The sequence below is a fragment of the Notolepis coatsorum genome (assembly GCF_963971535.1).
Source record: "Notolepis coatsorum genome assembly, chromosome: 4".
NCBI lineage: Eukaryota > Metazoa > Chordata > Actinopteri > Aulopiformes > Paralepididae > Notolepis > Notolepis coatsorum.
The window spans coordinates 177,622,041-177,639,261 of NC_140168.1; the positions used below are offsets into that span (position 1 = coordinate 177,622,041).

At 43.7% G+C, this 17,221-nt stretch overlaps 1 protein-coding gene across 1 annotated transcript in view; it reads right to left on the bottom strand.

Moving 5' to 3' along the window:
- Window positions 1-17,221, bottom strand: part of tex261 (testis expressed 261) — a 43,348-nt gene that overhangs the window by 11,923 nt on the left and 14,204 nt on the right. The window contains exons 2-3 of the mRNA XM_084313706.1: window positions 10,735-10,814; window positions 10,064-10,217 (exon numbers count right to left, since the gene is read on the bottom strand). Of these exons, the coding sequence (XP_084169832.1) occupies window positions 10,064-10,217; window positions 10,735-10,814 (234 nt within the window). The remainder of the gene's footprint in view (window positions 1-10,063; window positions 10,218-10,734; window positions 10,815-17,221) is intronic.

Below are 17,221 nucleotides of genomic sequence, written 5' to 3' on the forward strand. Positions count from 1 at the left end.
CTCACTAGTCACTACGAAATGTCGCAGTAAACTAAATAGTTCACTGAGGCGTTGTCCCAACGCCATCCAGCAGTAGCTACAGAAAGCTCCTGACATCAATGTCCTACAACATGCGTATTCGAGCCCCTGGCTTACATCGCATGAGGGCTGCTGACTAGGGTCCAGGTGCAGCGCAGGATAATCCTTTCATGCTGAATGTAAGAGTTTAGGGTCCAGCTGCAGCGCCGGAGAATCCTTGCTGGAGCTGGAGGCCACTCGAGTATACACACAGACAGTGGAGCTGTTTGCAGACAGCGAGGTGGCGATGTCTCGCAGATAATACAACTACAAGTATGATTATATAATATATATATTTTATTAAAAAAAAATTTTTTTTATATAAAATAATAATAATTATTTTTTTAATCAAAAGAAAGTTGGCAGGTAAGAAATATGCTTGGCGGGTAGATTCTTCCCATCTACCCGCCACTGGCCGGTGAGTCAAAAAGTTAATTTCGCTCCCTGCGTGCTGGGCTTGAATGATTGAGGAAACCGGTCAGAAACGTAATCACTCTCTTATTCAGGTTTATCTGGTTTAATTTAGAACAGATATCAAACATTGAGATCTTCCCTGTGTAAAATCATCACAATGAAATATTAAATATACGCCACAATTGCGTCGATTAGGTTTGGGAAACCGGACATTGCTGCAAATTGCCTTTCGATGTCAACCTGTTCACCCGTTTACGCTCAGTGTAAGGAAAGCTAATGTAACGACTTGTCAGGTTAATTCTGCCAAGACAAGCGGCATGATGGAGCTGAGGAAGGGTTGCAAGGTCATCATCACGAGCAGAGAAATCCTCTTGGTCCCTAAAGACCCTTTCCCCATCTCCCATGTGTCTTCAAGTAGTGCCAGAGCATCCATGAGGCTGTATTGCATTACGCACGCACCATCGCTACCAACACCATTCTCATAAAGCCGCCCAAATCTGTCTAATTGCTTCGCACCTTGTCACAATTATTGTCACACCAATAATCAGCCCCGAATGGCATATTGTTAGATTAAGAATTGAGAGATGCTGTAGGACAAATGGCAGAGTTAACTAGGTATTATGGGGAAAGGGGGGTGGTGGTGGAATGTTTTTCTCTCTCTCTCTCTCTCTCTCTCTCTCTCTCTCTCTCTCTCTCTCTCTCTCTCTCTCTCTCTCTCTCTTCTAAATAAATAATGTTGAAATGGTACCCAACCCTAATATCTCCATCAATAGATTCCAACTGGTCCAGAACACATCAGTCCTAACAGACCTCCACTGGCTTCCTGTCTCCCACTGGATCAACTACAAAGCCCTTCACCAACTAGCCGCTCCATATCTCACTGACCTCCTCTCCTCCTACCAACCCTCTTGTCCCTCAGATCCACCTCAGCCTCCCTTCTCTCCATCCCCAAGTCCAACGTTTGCAGCTTTGTGGACAGAGCTCTTCTCCAGGGCAGCTCCCAGGCTCTGGAACTCCCTCCCCCCTCAGAGCTCTTCTCCAGGGCAGCTCCCAGGCTCTGGAACTCCCTCCCCCCTCAGAGCTCTTCTCCAGGGCAGCTCCCAGGCTCTGGAACTCCCTCCCCCCTCAGAGCTCTTCTCCAGGGCAGCTCCCAGGCTCTGGAACTCCCTCCCCCCTCAGAGCTCTTCTCCAGGGCAGCTCCCAGGCTCTGGAACTCTCTCCCCTCTCACAGCCCTTTCACACCCGCAGGGCTCCGTGCCGGTTCCGGTTCCCGAACCTAATCTTGAACCGGCCGGCACGTTCAGACAGAAAATAATTGGTTCTGAACCTGAAAAGTCAAACCGTGACATCATCAGTGGGCGTGTCATATTCTAGGCTGTGAAGACAAGCGAAAACGACGAGGGCCGTATGCAAAACAGCCGAGGTTCGGCATTGCACTGCACCATGCTGATCCATTCAACTGTTAGCGTGGAAGCGATTTGCGACTGATCTCAAAATGAGATTAGGATTCAAAATGTGTTATTATACAGCACAAGTACAATACACCATCCAACCAGAGTGGATAAATAAATGCTCCAGAAAATGCATAAATTAATGAATGAATGTATAATGACAATACATTTTCATCTAATCTCATTTTGAGATCAGTCGCAAATCACTTCCACGCTACCTGTTAAATGGATCAGCATGGTGCAGATGCAATGCCGAACCTTTGAAGCTGTTTTGCACATTTAGCCACTGTTGGCCACTGTTGTGTTTACTTCCACTTGAGTAACCCCCCCCCCCCCCCCCCCCCCCGTTGATGACAGAGGAAGTGGAACTTTGGCTTTGCTTAAAGTGGTGTGAACGTGGGCTGGTTTGCCAGAAGGCACCAAGGTTCTGAGAACCGTGTCTGTCTGAAAGCACTATCAGAGCTCTTGTGCCTCTCTCCCCAGTGATATGGACCCTATGCAATTTGCATACAGGACAAACAGGTCCACTGATGACGCGGTCTCCCAGGTACTGCACAGCACTCTCTCCCACCTTGACCGTCAGAAGGGGGGCTATGTGAGACTGTTGTTCATTGACTACAGCTCAGCGTTCAACACCATAGTCCCCACCAGACTGGTGGACAAGCTGATCGAGCTAGGCCTGAGCTCCGCCCTGAGCGCCTGGGTACTGGACTTTCTGAGTGAAAGACCCCAGGCGGTCAGGGTGGGGGGTCAGACCTCCAACACCATCACCCTGAGCATCGGGTCCCCCCAGGGCTGTGTTCTAAGCCCCCTGCTGTACTCACTCTACACACACAACTGTGCGGCCAAGTTCAGCTCCAACTCCATTGTGAAGTTCGCCGACGACACGTGGTGGTGGGGCTGATCTCGGACAACGACGAGAAGGCCTACCGAGAGGAGGTTGAGGTACTGGAACGTTGGTGCCAGGACAACAGCCTGCTCCTGAACATTGGTAAAACCAAGGAGCTGATCGTGGATTATAGGAGAGGACAGCAGGAGACACACACACCACTGACGATTAACGGGGCTACCGTGGACAGGGTGAGCAGCTTCAAGTACCTGGGGGTCCACATCTCAGAGGACCTGACATGGTCAACACACATAAACACAGTAGTAAAGAAAGCGAAGCAGCGCCTCTACCACCTGAGACAGTTAAGGAAGTTCAGAGTATCGGGGAAGATACTCCAGTCCTTCTACTCAGGAGCTGTAGAGAGCATCTTGACCGGAAACATCACTGCCTGGTATGGGAACAGCACGGCACAGGACAAGAAGGCCCTACAGAGAGTGGTGCGCTCAGCCGAGCGTACCACGGGTATTGCGCTACCTCCCCTGCAGGCTCTATACAACAAGAGGTGCAAATCCAGAGCCTGCAGGATAATGAAAGACCCCCACCACCCCAATAACAGCCTGTTCCAGCTGCTGAGGTCAGGCAGACGCCTGCGAACTCCAGCTACTAGGACGGAGAGGCTTAGGCTAAGCTTCTTCCCCCAGGCCATCAGAGCCTTGAACAATGAACATTGAGAGACACAGAAACTGAACTATCCACACACAAGCACATACACGACACGCACGCTGAGCACGCTCACACACTAGCAGCCACTTTAACACTCATGCCGCACACACGCACACTTATGGCCAGAGGAAAGGCCACTTAAAGTAGTATAGCATCAGGAACAGTGTATTGCACTACTAAAGCTACCTAGCATGTCCTATATGCTCTGTAAATACTAATGTACAGATACCGAGATGGCACACCATGTACCTGTTTATTGCACTGTTTTATTGGATTCTATTAATATGTTGTACCACTGTATTTTATTGGATTCTATTATATGTTGTACCACTGTATTGCACATCGTCGCGGGCAAGACCAGCCGCATTTCATTGTATACCTGTATGCCGTGACAATTAAAACTCTTGACTTGACTTGACTTCTCCAGGGCAGCTCCCAGGCTCTGGAACTCCCTCCCCCAAGACATTAGACTCGAATCCCTTGTAGTTCTCCAGTCCCGCCTCGAGACCATCTCTTCTTCACTAGGGTTGGGCACCGAAAACCGGTTCTAATAGGAACCGGTTCCTAACTTCCGGTTCTGGAACCGGAAGTAACATATTTGAATTTCGATTATAAATTTTGATTTTTTTTTTTTTTTTTTTTTTTTACTTTGTTAATTAATACCCTAGTTACAGTACAGCAACCAAATTAAACTGTATCAAGTCAACTGAAAATGTGAATAGTATGATTTTCTTTTTGAAATTTTCAAAAAAAATAAAATCTCCTTCGAAATAAGCTGTGACCTGTTTTGACCTGCACCTCAAAGAATCGGAATCGAGAATCGTTTAGAACAGGAATCGATATGGAGAATCGGAATCGGAACCGGAATCGTTCAAATCCAAACGATGCCCAACCCTATTCTTCACTGCCTTCTCTTAGCCCCCCCCCCCATCCATCCTTGTGTTTGTGTTATGTTTGTCTGTGGTTTGTCTCACTAACACCACCCCCTTGGTGTAAAGCAACTCCGAAGTCCCATTTCTTCTTATTACTTTGTGAACTGAACTGACCAGTGAGATAGTCTTATGTTGCCACACAGAGGTAAATCCCACAGCAAATAAACCTGATATACAGAACGTAGTTCAACATATTATGTCTACATAAATCAAATCAAATCAAATTTATTTGTAAGGCCCGACAACACACGTTAATGTCCCCATGGGCCGGACACGTCTTCTTTAACACATCCACTGCCGGAAACGCTTTAAAACGTTATTGCCCGCCATGCTTTGACCGCCAGACCACGCTGTACAGTGCAGACATGGCTGTCAGATAACAAACTATCTCTTCATCTAGGAAAAACAGAGGCCATCCTGTTTGGATCAAAGAAACGGCTTGGTAAAGATATTGAAATGAAGGTAAGAGTAGGTGAGAAACAAATAACAAACAAGGATTCTGTTGTATATCTAGGCTGCATACTGGACAAACATCTTACAGGAGAGGCCATGGCTAAAAAAGCCCACACTAAAATCTGCCAGAAAACAAAATTCTTAGCTAGACAAGGGAAACTACTGGACCAGGCAACACTTAAAATGCTAGCGGGCGCATTAGTACAGAGTCACTTTGACTATGCTGCCACCTCCTGGTTCAGTGGCGCTCCACAGGTCCTGAAAAATAAACTTCAGACAGCTCAAAACAAATTAATTAGAGTAGTCCTTAAACTACCTCCACACACTCACCTAGGGCCAACTTTCTTTAGGCAACTAAACTGGCTTCCGGTCAATAAAAGGGTAATTCACATCAAATTAGGTCTCACACACAAGATAGTTCAAAATACAGGTCCGAAATATCTATCTAATTATTTTAATCGATTCCGTGACAATCATTCATACTCCACTAGAAGGAGCAGTACGGATTTTATTCTGCCAAGATTTAACTCCCTAATGGGCACAAATACATTTTTATATTCTGCAGCACTGGAGTGGAACAAGCTTCCAGTGGCCCTGAAAAACATCGAAGAGGGGGGAAGTTTTAGACGTGCCACAAAGAAATGGCTAGCCAGTGAAGTATAGAATAGCCATAGGAAGGAGAGGGTAGGAAGTGCTTTTTTTTGTATGGGGTTGCTATTATGTTTTATTCTGTTTTTTATTATGATGATCTTTGTTTTATTATGATGCTCTATGTTTTATTATGATGCTCTATGTTTTATTATGATGCTCTATGTTTTTATTATGATGCTCTGTTTTAGTATGTTTTATTATGATGCTCTATGTTTTATGATGTCTGTCCATGTCCAAAATCAGGGACCATGATGGAAATAAGTGCTTGCACTTTCTCATGTTTTTATCCCTTGGATGCTGTCTTTTACTCCACAATAAAAATCAATCAATCAAATCAATCAGTGATATTGAGATACATTTTTTCACCATGGCATTCAGCTGGACCCTACGGCTAAAAAAAACGACGGCTTAATACCGCCGCCTGGTGGATGGTCGGGCGAGTTACACTGGTAAACAGGATATGGGGGCTGTGCGTCTATTAAATTCATCCGGCCTTCAGATATTGTTGCATGACTCCCGACAGACACAATGTACATATCGATCGCTTTATAAACTTAATAATCAATATGATTTCGGCGTTTATTGCGACATACAAACCGGAAATGGACCTCTAGGCGATCGACGTCCTATACCTGGGAATAGTGCAACGCCTCAATACCGCCGCCTGGTGGATGATCGGGCGAGTTACAACCGGAAGTGGCCATCGGTGCATCTGGGAAATCCGTCCGGCAGTCACATGTCGTTGCGGGACTACAGACAAACACTGGCGTGCATATGGATCGCTGCCATAACTCAATAATCGATATGATTTGGGCGTTTATTGTGCCATACAAACCTGAAATGGATCTAGTAGATCGACGTCAAATAAGTGGGATATTTTTCCTCCAGTCTCATCGGCGAACGGTAAGAGGACAGTAACGTTACTTTCAGCTTGATTGTTTATTATTTTCACTGCAAACCTATCTGATCAATATATCTTTATATATAATTTTTTTATATAGCGTGTATAAACGCGGGAATAAACGGCAGTTGATAATCTATATATGCGTTTATGCCTATAACTCACGTTCTATGAATTACTGCAGAAAACGATAAAAACATACTTATATTCTAGAAGGTATTTTTGGAAGAATCTATGAATGAAAAAGTATAACGTTCCTACATCCTGAACGATAGATAATCGATGTTGAATGGGCCATAGTAATGTCAATTTAGCAATACAATTTAAAAAGTTATAGCCCTGCAAAGAAGGTGAACATCTCCATAGGCTTAGAGTGGTGGCAGTGAGGCTACATTGATGGATATAACCGTGGCAGGGAATGTGTTAAACAAGTCAAGAAGAAACATAACAATAAGTCAAGAACAAAACAAGAACACCATAAGGTCCAACAAATGTAAAATAAATGCTAAATAAATGAATGAATGCAAACACTCCCAGACATACCCCACGCGAAGGTAAGGAAAAACTCACTAAAACCTAATAGGGAAAAAATGCACCACAGGCAGTGTGAAGGAGAGAAACATTAGAAGGGCCATTCAAGGGGGGATCTCCCTTCTTAGATGACGGTGATAGTAGTGTTGCAGACGGACAGTTGGTAAGCATGCACTCATGTGTGTAGTGAAACACAGATGAGTGCATGCAATAGCAACTGAAAATTTTGAAAAATTAAAGATAGAGCTGAAAGCGATAGCAACTGAACATTTTGAAAGATTAAAGAGAGCTGATAGCGGATCTATTTGAGGCACAGGGGCGGCGCAAAGAGGGTCGCATCCTCCCCGTCTTAGTCACGGGACGTTCAACACTCCGGTCATCGCTCCGAGACAGCCGGAGACAGGGAGATAGGGGGCAGCACAGAGAGGGTCGCAACCTCCCCGTCATCATCGCAGGACGTCCAGCACTCCGGTCATCACTACGAGACAGCCGGAGACAGGGAGACAGGAGGGCACGCAGAGAGGGTCGCATCCTCTCGCATACATCCCACATATATATATAGGCTATAATCCGGGAAACTTCCAAGAAATACAAATCTTAGGCTACGTTCACACTGCAAGCCTTAGGGCTTGTGTCCATAGGGGACGTTTTATGAGTTGTCAGCTCCTTTCTGTCATTCATTTCTATGCTGGAGAAGCGTCAGGCGCGCTCCTCTTCCCAGAGCCGCGCCTCGCGTTTTATGAGCTCTCGACGGCAGCGTTTTTGGCGGAGCGCTCCCAGCTCATAAAGTTGAAACTAGTTCAACTTTTTTGGAAAGCAGCGCGCTCATCAATGTAACTCATCGAGGAAGGGGCGGAGCCGCGGCTGGCGCGAGCTCTGGGGAGACCCAGAAAGACGCTCAACGCTTTTTTTTCTTCTTTTTTCAAAGCGGTCCGCCTTGAAAAGAACTTCCCCGGTGGACACATAGCCTTAGGGCCCGGGTCCACCTGCCTCATATTTATGACCGCACGCGTCTTTTTTCAATGTATCCCAATGGGGAGAGAGCGTATGCGGCCGCATGCGCCGCCTATAGGAAATGCGCTGCAGTCGGCTTCTTTTTTCAGCTTTTGTGTGCAGCCGAAAGTTGAAACTTTCTGAACTTTCAGAGCGATGCGCTGAGCTCATTTTCAGACAACCAATCACAGCCATTCATATCTACCACTCTGTTTGTAACCTGACACCGGAGCTGCCTGCCTGTCTTGGCTGTCTCCCACAAGAGACGGGCCATTGAGATTCGCGACAAAACACAAATACACTAATAATAATAACTACACGAATACACTACTAAAAAGCTAATAAAAAGCAAAGGGCGAACTGTGGTGTCAGGCAATAACTATATATAATTAACACTTTGAGCGCCACGCCTGGTTTTCCGCTTTACCGGCTGAATGCCACCATCGGCGCCAATGTTAACGTTAATATCGCCTAATCTATGTTTTAAATTATGGCTATGTGTCTAATCTGCCCATCGCATTATCAAAGACTATTTTCCAGTCAGTGCTGTCAAGGCAGATTGTTTTTTTATCGCGTCGTTTCCGTTTCAGAGCAGTTAGAAAAGCCCCCGTTTTGATATAAAAAACAGCTCATTCTGGAGCATTCTATGAAAATCGTCTTTTAGTGGAATATTCCACAACGTTGATATTCGTCTGCCTTTTTATGAATCGTTTTCAAATAAACGCTAGATGATCAATATTATACGTGCACGCAAGCACATTACGGCCGCGCACGGATAATCGCTCCGTTGATTTCCTCACGGACTTTTACAGTGAAACCGAAAGAAGACATTTCACAAAACAGCTTATAACTTCATCAAACTTACTCTGATTATCCTAACACTGATAACATAGAGTCCTTACCTGACATCAGATGGTATCCAACTGGTATATTCCAATTCCTGATCACCATTCGAAAAAATCGATACGTGTATGGATCCAACGCGATACTGTAGATCTCCATGATCAGCGGGGATCTGAGGTTCCAGAATGAACTGTGGTAACCCCGGCTGGATCAGTGAACTGGAAAATGTGGAGTACCGGATTTTTTTCCCCATTCATTTTCATTGAGTCCATTCCAAAATCACTTATGTCATCTGGGAGACGACAGGGGGCGCTTTTTTCCACAGTGATCGCCGGCGCCCCTCGGCTATACTCGGGTAGGCTCGGGTGATGCAATAATTTTTCAGATCGCAAAAAAAAAAAAAAAATCCGAGAAATCTCGTGAGTGGCTAGCAACCACCTATAAAAAAAACAGAGAAATCTCGTGAGTGGCACGGAAAGTGTTAATATACAATAAAGTGTATTAAAATATGCTATAATATGTGCAAAACAGCGGCAGGAAAAAACGATAAAAAGATGGCTGTAGATTTCTTTCTGTCATCTACAAGATGCGCTTCATGCCAGCACTACCGGCGCACTACCAGCGTTTTTGTGAGATAGGTGGACGCGGGCCCTTAGTGCTCAATTCTGATTTATTGCTCAGACCAGATTTTTTTTTATGTGGCCAATATCAGATTCCATCTGATTTAGGACCACATTATGAAAGTCGCCCCAAATCAGAATTAAAGAGATCAGATTCTGTGTGATTTGTGTTGTTCACAGTCATGAAAGAACCAGATCCGAGTCACATATCAGCGTGCAAACGTAGCCTATGCCGCTGTTAGAACTTTGTAAAGAAACTCAAAGTGTTAAGAGCGGTACTCTGTTGTATTGTATGTTAGAACTTTGTACTGCTCTGTTATATTTTTATTGAACAATTTTATGTCCGTTCCATTTTATAATTTTTAGGTTTTAGCCTATTTTTATTTTTTTTATTTACTCCGTCTATTCTATTTTTATTATTTGTATTACTGAATGAAACAGTAAACAGAGAGGCCTATTGGGATGCTAGATCCTAATGTGAAACACTGATTTACCTTACCTTGCTACCTCTATCTTTTTTTATGCTCGCTTATGCCTGTATTTTTTTTTTTACTGCTGTGATGCACTTTGAACTGCAACTTCTGTATGAAAAGTGCTATACAAATAAAGTGTATTATTATATTATTATTATTATTATTATTATTATATTACACAATGCCGCTTACCACAGGAGAGGATGAAGTTGGGTGAGCTGAGCATTATGTAAGGGAAGGTCTGCAGCAGCCCAAAGTAGACCAGGTTGGTGAAGAGGCCCACTCCCACCATTAACACGGGGAAGCCTTCAAACAGGTACAGGCACGCTAGCACTCCTGTGGAGAACTGATGGTGGAGGTGGGGGGGGCAAGAGAGAGAGAGAGAGAGACAGAGAGAGAACGTGAAAGTGAGAGAGAACGTGAAGAGACAGAGGAAGTGAGAGAGACAGAGAAAGTGAGAAAGAGAGACAGTGAGAGTGAGCGAGAGAGAAAGAGAGACAAAGAAAGTGAGAGAAGAGACAGACAGTGAGAGAGAGAGAGAGAGAGAGAGAGAGAGAGAGAGAGAGAGAGAGAGAGAAAGAGACAGTGAGAAAGAGAAAAAGAGACAGACAGTGAGAGAAAAAGAGAGAAAGTGAGAGAGAAAGACAGTGAGAGAGAGAAAGGAGACAGAGAAAGTGAGAGAAGAGACAGTGAGAGAGAGAGAATGTGAAAGAGAAAGTGAGAGAGAAAGTGAGAGAAAGAGACACACACAGACATACAAAACAGTCATTATTATTGTGCATTCATTATGACACACCAATAATATGATACATACTGTATTGTATATATACATAGTTACATACCACCTATAATCTCACACTCACCAGTATCATGTATTTTATTATTCGACTAGTGGCCACTGTGTATTCCTCTATTAGTTCTGCCAAGTAATACAGACCGGCAGCTGTGGAGAGGAGAGACGCACACATCAATACAATAACCAATCAAAACACACACAAAATGCATTGTCGTGTCGCCCCAAAGGCCGTTTATCATATCAAATAAATAAATAAATAGAGAAATACATTTCTATGGTAATAAATACACAACGCAAACTATTACCAAAGTTAAAGAGAAGTTAAAGCCTTAAAGCCTTAATAAAGTCGAAGACTCGAGCCACCCAAACAACTGCCTCTTTGCACTGCTGCGGTCAGGCAAGCGCTACCGGAGTCTCATGGCCGGCACAGAGAGACTCAGAAGGAGCTTCTCTCCCGAGGCAAGCGCTACCGGAGTCTCATGGCCGGAACAGACACACTCAGAACGAGCTTCTCTCCGCAGGCAAGCGCTACCGGAGTCTCATGGCCGGAACAGAGACTCAGAAGGAGCTTCTCTCCCCAGGCCATCAGGAGGCTCAATGTGGACTCACTGTAACACTAACTCATCCATTCTACATTCACTGCACACACTCACTTTAAACATTACACCATATTTGATCTATTTATTCTTACAAATTTGCACTACCTCTCTACCTAATTCTTGCATTTAGTTTTTTTTGCATTTAGTTACATTTTAGTTATGTATATTTTGTAGTGTTTGGTCTTTACTCTTTAAATTTTTTTTACTGTATGAAGCACAATTTTAGGAGTACCATACAGAACCAAGCATTTCACTATAATGTACATGTACCTTATTATGTGACGAATAAAAACAAAACTTTAAACTAACGTGGAAGCATTTTAACGGGGCCTACACGCTACTCCTGAGAGAGAGAGGAAGAGGAGGAGGAAGAAGAAGAAGAAGAAAAAAAGGAGAGAAAACAAGTCGTCAGGCGACGGGTCAAACAAGTCAAAACATTTATGTCAGCGGCGGAGAGGGTGACAGCTCACAGCGCTTCAGCACGCACAGACTCCCTGCACTCCTCTACAGCCAAAACAGAGAGGCTGGGGAGGTGGTGGGTGGGGGGGGGGGGGCAAGGGAGAGAAACAGACAGACAGAAAGAGAGAGAGAGACAGAGAGAGAACGTGAAAGTGAGAGAGAGAAAGGGACGGTATCCCACCAGAATTGTACCTCTCATGCTGGGATGTAATTGGACCCCTATTACTTAATATGATTTTATACTCAATCAAGGAGGGGAATTTCCATAAGATCGACAATATTGCACTCATAACAAAGACCCCACCGATTGCGGTAGTTATAGACCCTTGAGCCTCCTCGGAACCGATATCAAGCTGTATTCCAAGGTATTAGCCATCAGACTTCAAAAGCATATGACATCTTTAGTTCATCCTGATCAGACTGGCTTCATAAGAGGCCGCTTGATCACGGATAATATAAGACAGTTACTACATGTGCTAGATGCCAGCAAGGATGCCACCCCACCTATAGCGATGCTGTCCTTGGATGCGATGAAAGCCTTTGATAGGTTGGAATGGTCTTATTTATGGGCAGTACTAGAAAGGATGGGGTTAGGAAACGGATTCATTGATATGATAAAAGTATTATACAAAGACCCATCGGCCATGATTACAACAGGTATAATTACCTCCGAAATCTTTCCGGTATCGCGCTCCTCCAGACAGGGTTGCCCTCTTAGTCCCGGACTATTCGCTTTATCATTAGAGCCTTTAGCACAGTATATAAGACAATCCCAATCCATAGAACCAATCGCAATTAAGGGCACACAACATCATATTAGTTTATATGCGGACAACGTAATATTATTCATGCAAAACCCTACCACCTCAATGCCTCATCTTCTCAAGTTGATTGATGACTTTGGCAATCTATCAGGATTTAGGATAAATTGGCCGAAGTCGGCCTTCCTACCACTTAATGCACCTGCAAAGAATATACTCCTTCCAGAAAAAATACCAATGGTAAAACACTTCAGATGTTTAGGGGTTGAGGTATTCCCTACTATAAGCCAAACGGTGAAGTACAATTACACAAAATTCCAAGATAAGATCAAATACGACTTTGACAGGTGGTCCAAACTTAAAAACTCAGTACAGGCCCGAGTATCAATAGTTAAGATGGATGTTTTACCTAGAATCAACTTCATTAGCTCAATGTTACCGTTACCCCCTCCTGATGGTTACTGGAAAAAAGTACACTCCACCGCATATACATTTATTTGGAATAACAAACCTCCACGAATAAAAAGATCCACCGCACAGAGAAACAAAGCCGACGGAGGCTTAGCATTTCCAGACTTTTACCACTATTTTAAAGCGTACTATTTAAGACCACTGACAACTTGGTTTGACTCCCAAGCATCTGTATCCTGGAGAAACTTAGAAGAAAATATAGTAGCACCACATAGACTGCAGGACATAGTATACACTAGGCCTGCCACGATAACACATTTTGCTGGGCGATTAATTGCCCCCGAAAATATCGCGATAAGCGATATTATTGCGACCGGTTAGAGAATTTTTTTGAGAAATTTATTTCCCAAAACTTTTATTTTGAAGCCCACCGCTCCGTCTTTTCCGGTGTTTAAGACTTTTATTTTGAAGCCCACCGACCGGACCGGAAGTATTGTTGTGATTATCCTAGCCGACAACTTGTCTCGTCCGGTTGTGTTTTTTTAGTTTTAACGTTAGCTACTAACGTTAGATGCAGCTACTACAGGCAATCAACGATGAGGAGGAAGCGTCAAAGCAGTATTATAATAGAATAGCTGTGGTGCGTAGGCACTGCAGCACGACTCGAAAACGACCCGTTATAATAAATTAATTCATGTTTAACTTGTCCCCGTCTCCAGTCCTTTGACTAGCCCCACCCGTTCATTGTAAACAATGATGCATGTAATTGTATTAACGTTATTCTGTGTTATTCTAACGTTACACTACAAATAACGCTACTTGGTTAAAAGGAGCAACACTATTGAGAAATGTAGTTAAGCTATGTGGCGTTGCTACTTGCTACTGCCCCACGGAGCTCCCGTGCTGTGCTCTGTAGTAACGCCAGCTGCCAACCCACACGGAGAGAGACTGCAAGGGGCACTGGTTCCGCCTCATTAAAACAAACGCGCAAATAGCAATTAATCGCGCCCGTCAAAATCATTGCATTCATTTTAATTATCGCGGCAATTAATCGATTTATTGCTTATCGCGGCAGGCCTAGTATACACCATATTATCAATTAAGCAATGCGAATTTAAATTTGGCCCTCTTACACGTGATTCGGATATGGCGTGAAACACACAAAAAATATTCTAACAAACATAAATGGCATAGCCATACTCCCCTATTCAATAACAATGCACTCCTTATTGGAAAACAACCTATCAGATACCCCAAATGGGAAAAGCAGGGCATACATACATTGGGAGATGTTTTCAACAAACAGGGTTTTTGTAGCTATCAAGATATACGTAACAAATGTAACCTCACCAGTTCCACATATTATTTCTACGCACAGTTATTGGAATGTTTGAAGGCTCATGGAGTCCCATTAAAGATACCAATTGAGCACCACAGATATCACAAATTCTTCTATGAAAGAGAGACATCGAGAGGCTTTGTATCTGATTTTTATCATCACTTACTAACGTCTTCGTATGGAATCCTTCCCCTAGACTCAGTCTGGAGGAGGGATATACCAGACTTGGAAGTAGATTTTGATTGGCAAGAAGTCTGGGCAAACGTTCGAATTGCGTCACGCAACCCGGATAATCAACAAATTAATCTTAATTATATTCATAGGACATACCTGACTCCTATAAGATTGAACAGAATGGGACTTAGACAAGATTCTCTATGTTCCTTATGTACAAATGGTGATGAGGGTACATTTATGCATATGTATTGGGATTGCCCACCCGTTAAGATATTCTGGGAAGAAGTGACCCTGCAATTATCAGAATTCTTATTTCTGAACATACCTGTACAGCCCTCTGTATTGCTGTTGAATGATGTCTCTCAGTTTGCAGCCCCTATACAGCTAAAGAGACTAGTTTTATCCGGTCTCACAGCTGCTAAAAAGCTGATAGCATCACGATGGATTCAACCGGATAAAATGTGCCAGAAGGTATGGGTTCTTACCTATCTCGATGTGATTTATCTAGAGATATCTACAGCAAGAATTTTAGGTGTCAGTGAAACCAACATTGCAATCTGGTTAGAAGTGTTGGAGAGAATAAAGGCTAGCATATGAATTGTAGTTCCTGGTTAGAAACGAATGAAAATGGATGGATTATCCAAGTGGGGGTCCTGGGGGGGAGAGCGAGCAAGAGCATAATTGTATTGGATTGCAAGTATTAGGTATATATCTCGTAAACTACATTTATATTGATTCAAATGGAATGTATAGTCCTGTGATTTACTTTGGATATTTACTGTTAATGCTTGTGTGTCTAATTTTATGTTATGTTTAAAAAATAATAAAAAAAAAAGAAAAAAAGTGAGCGAGAGAAAGTGAGAGAGGAGAAACAGACCGAGAAAGTGAGAGACAGAGAAAGTGAGAGGCAGAGACAGTGAGAGAGAAAGAGAGAAAGTGAGAGACAGTGAGAGAAAGAGAATGAGAGAGCGAGAACGTGAAAGTGAGAAAGAGAGAGAAAGTGACTTAAGTGAGAGAGGAGACAGACAGAGAAAGTGAGAGACAGTGAGAGAGAAAGAGACAGTGAGAGAAAGAGAAACAGAGAACGTGAAAGAGAGAGAGAAAGAGAGACAGAGACAGTGAGAGAGAGAGAAAGAGAAGAGCAGCAGAGTGCCTTGCACTTCTGAACCCTATGCTCCAGTGCTGGTGCAGATAGAGCTCATAACACGGCCTGACAACTCGCCCCCCGACTCTACAGCGGACAAACTCCCCGTGGCTCTATTGACTCTCTCACAGTGACACAGCTCAGGGGGGAGGGGGGGGGCGTCCGAGTTACACTTGCAAGGTTCTTATGTGCCAGAACTGTCCCCCCCGGCAGACGCCGGCCCTAAGGGCGGGGGTTAATATTGGTCCGAAATGGCGCTGTCTCCTCGCCGCTCTGTACAGAATGTTCAATGAGGTTGTTGTCGTTCACATGTGCTCCGATGGGTCTTCAATTGGCCTATCTCAAGCCCCGCCCTCTTTTCACAACCATCCGATCACAACTGTCGCTTGCCCCTGAGGGGGTGGGGGACATTTTATTGACCTATCTCGACCCTCGGGGGGGAAGAGGCAGTTGTCATTGGAGGGTTGAGGAAAAGAGGGCGGGGCTTGAGATACGCCAATTGAATACATACCAGAGTACATGCGAACGACAATAAAAGAGGGCGGGGCTTGAGAAAGGTCAATTAAATGTTTTAATTAGCACACTAAGGCAAGCATCTTATTCCATTTTCCATGAGGTGGGAAGAGTACTGAAATAGATCTAGATATTACTCGAGTAGAAGTGCTGTTGAATTATTTAAATTTTACCTAATCAGCGATGCAGTAAAGAGTACTCAATTTGCCTGATAGACAGAATTGTCAACATGTTACACGCCATTTCCACCCTCAGTCTGACATTGCCTTCACTCTAACCCCATCTCCGTGGGGGGGGGGGGGGGGGGGGGTTCAATTGCTATGACACCTGAATTTCCCCAAGGGGATCAATAAAGGAACACTTGACTTGACTTCCACATCCACAAGCCGTCATGATCGTCCTGCTCCCCACACTTAACAGCTCGACAACAGCATTGGTCCCGCCCATGGCACTGATTGGCTAATCGCGTTCATTGGATAATCGCTTTTTCAACCGAGAAGCCGCTGTTTCATGTCATGATGCCAGACGATCAGTCGACTCAGTGGAGCAGGTGGATTCAAAGGTCTGGACCCAGGCAACGTCTAAATATCATTCATGTAAAAGAGTAGCACTCACACAAAATTTTTTTCCAATATGTTCCCCCAAAATTAACAGACCATTAACTTTTCAACACAGTATTTACAAATACTTTGATGGGTCATTCATTATAAAGTCATGGTTAGTCCCTTTTTAAGCATATCAACAAAGCTTGTTAACACTTTCAGAGCCCAAGCTTAATCTTGATTTACTGCTTGAATGCCCACCATCCACTTCAATGTTAGCGTTAATAACGCCTAATCTATGTTTTAAATTATGGCTATGTGTCTAATCTGCCCGTCGCTTATCAATGACTCGTTTTCCAGTCAACATTGTCGAAGCGGATTGTTTTTTTATCGGTTCATTTTCGTTTTATAGCATTTTGAAAAGCCCTCGTTTTCAAGGAAAATATAAATATTCCATGCCCTTTACCGGAATATTCTAGAATACACAAAAACGTTGTCATTTTTCGGCCTATTTATGAATAGTTTTCAAATAAACGCTAGATTATCGATAGTATATGTGTACGTATGCACGCTATATACGCGATCTGAAAAATCGATTCTCTGATTTCC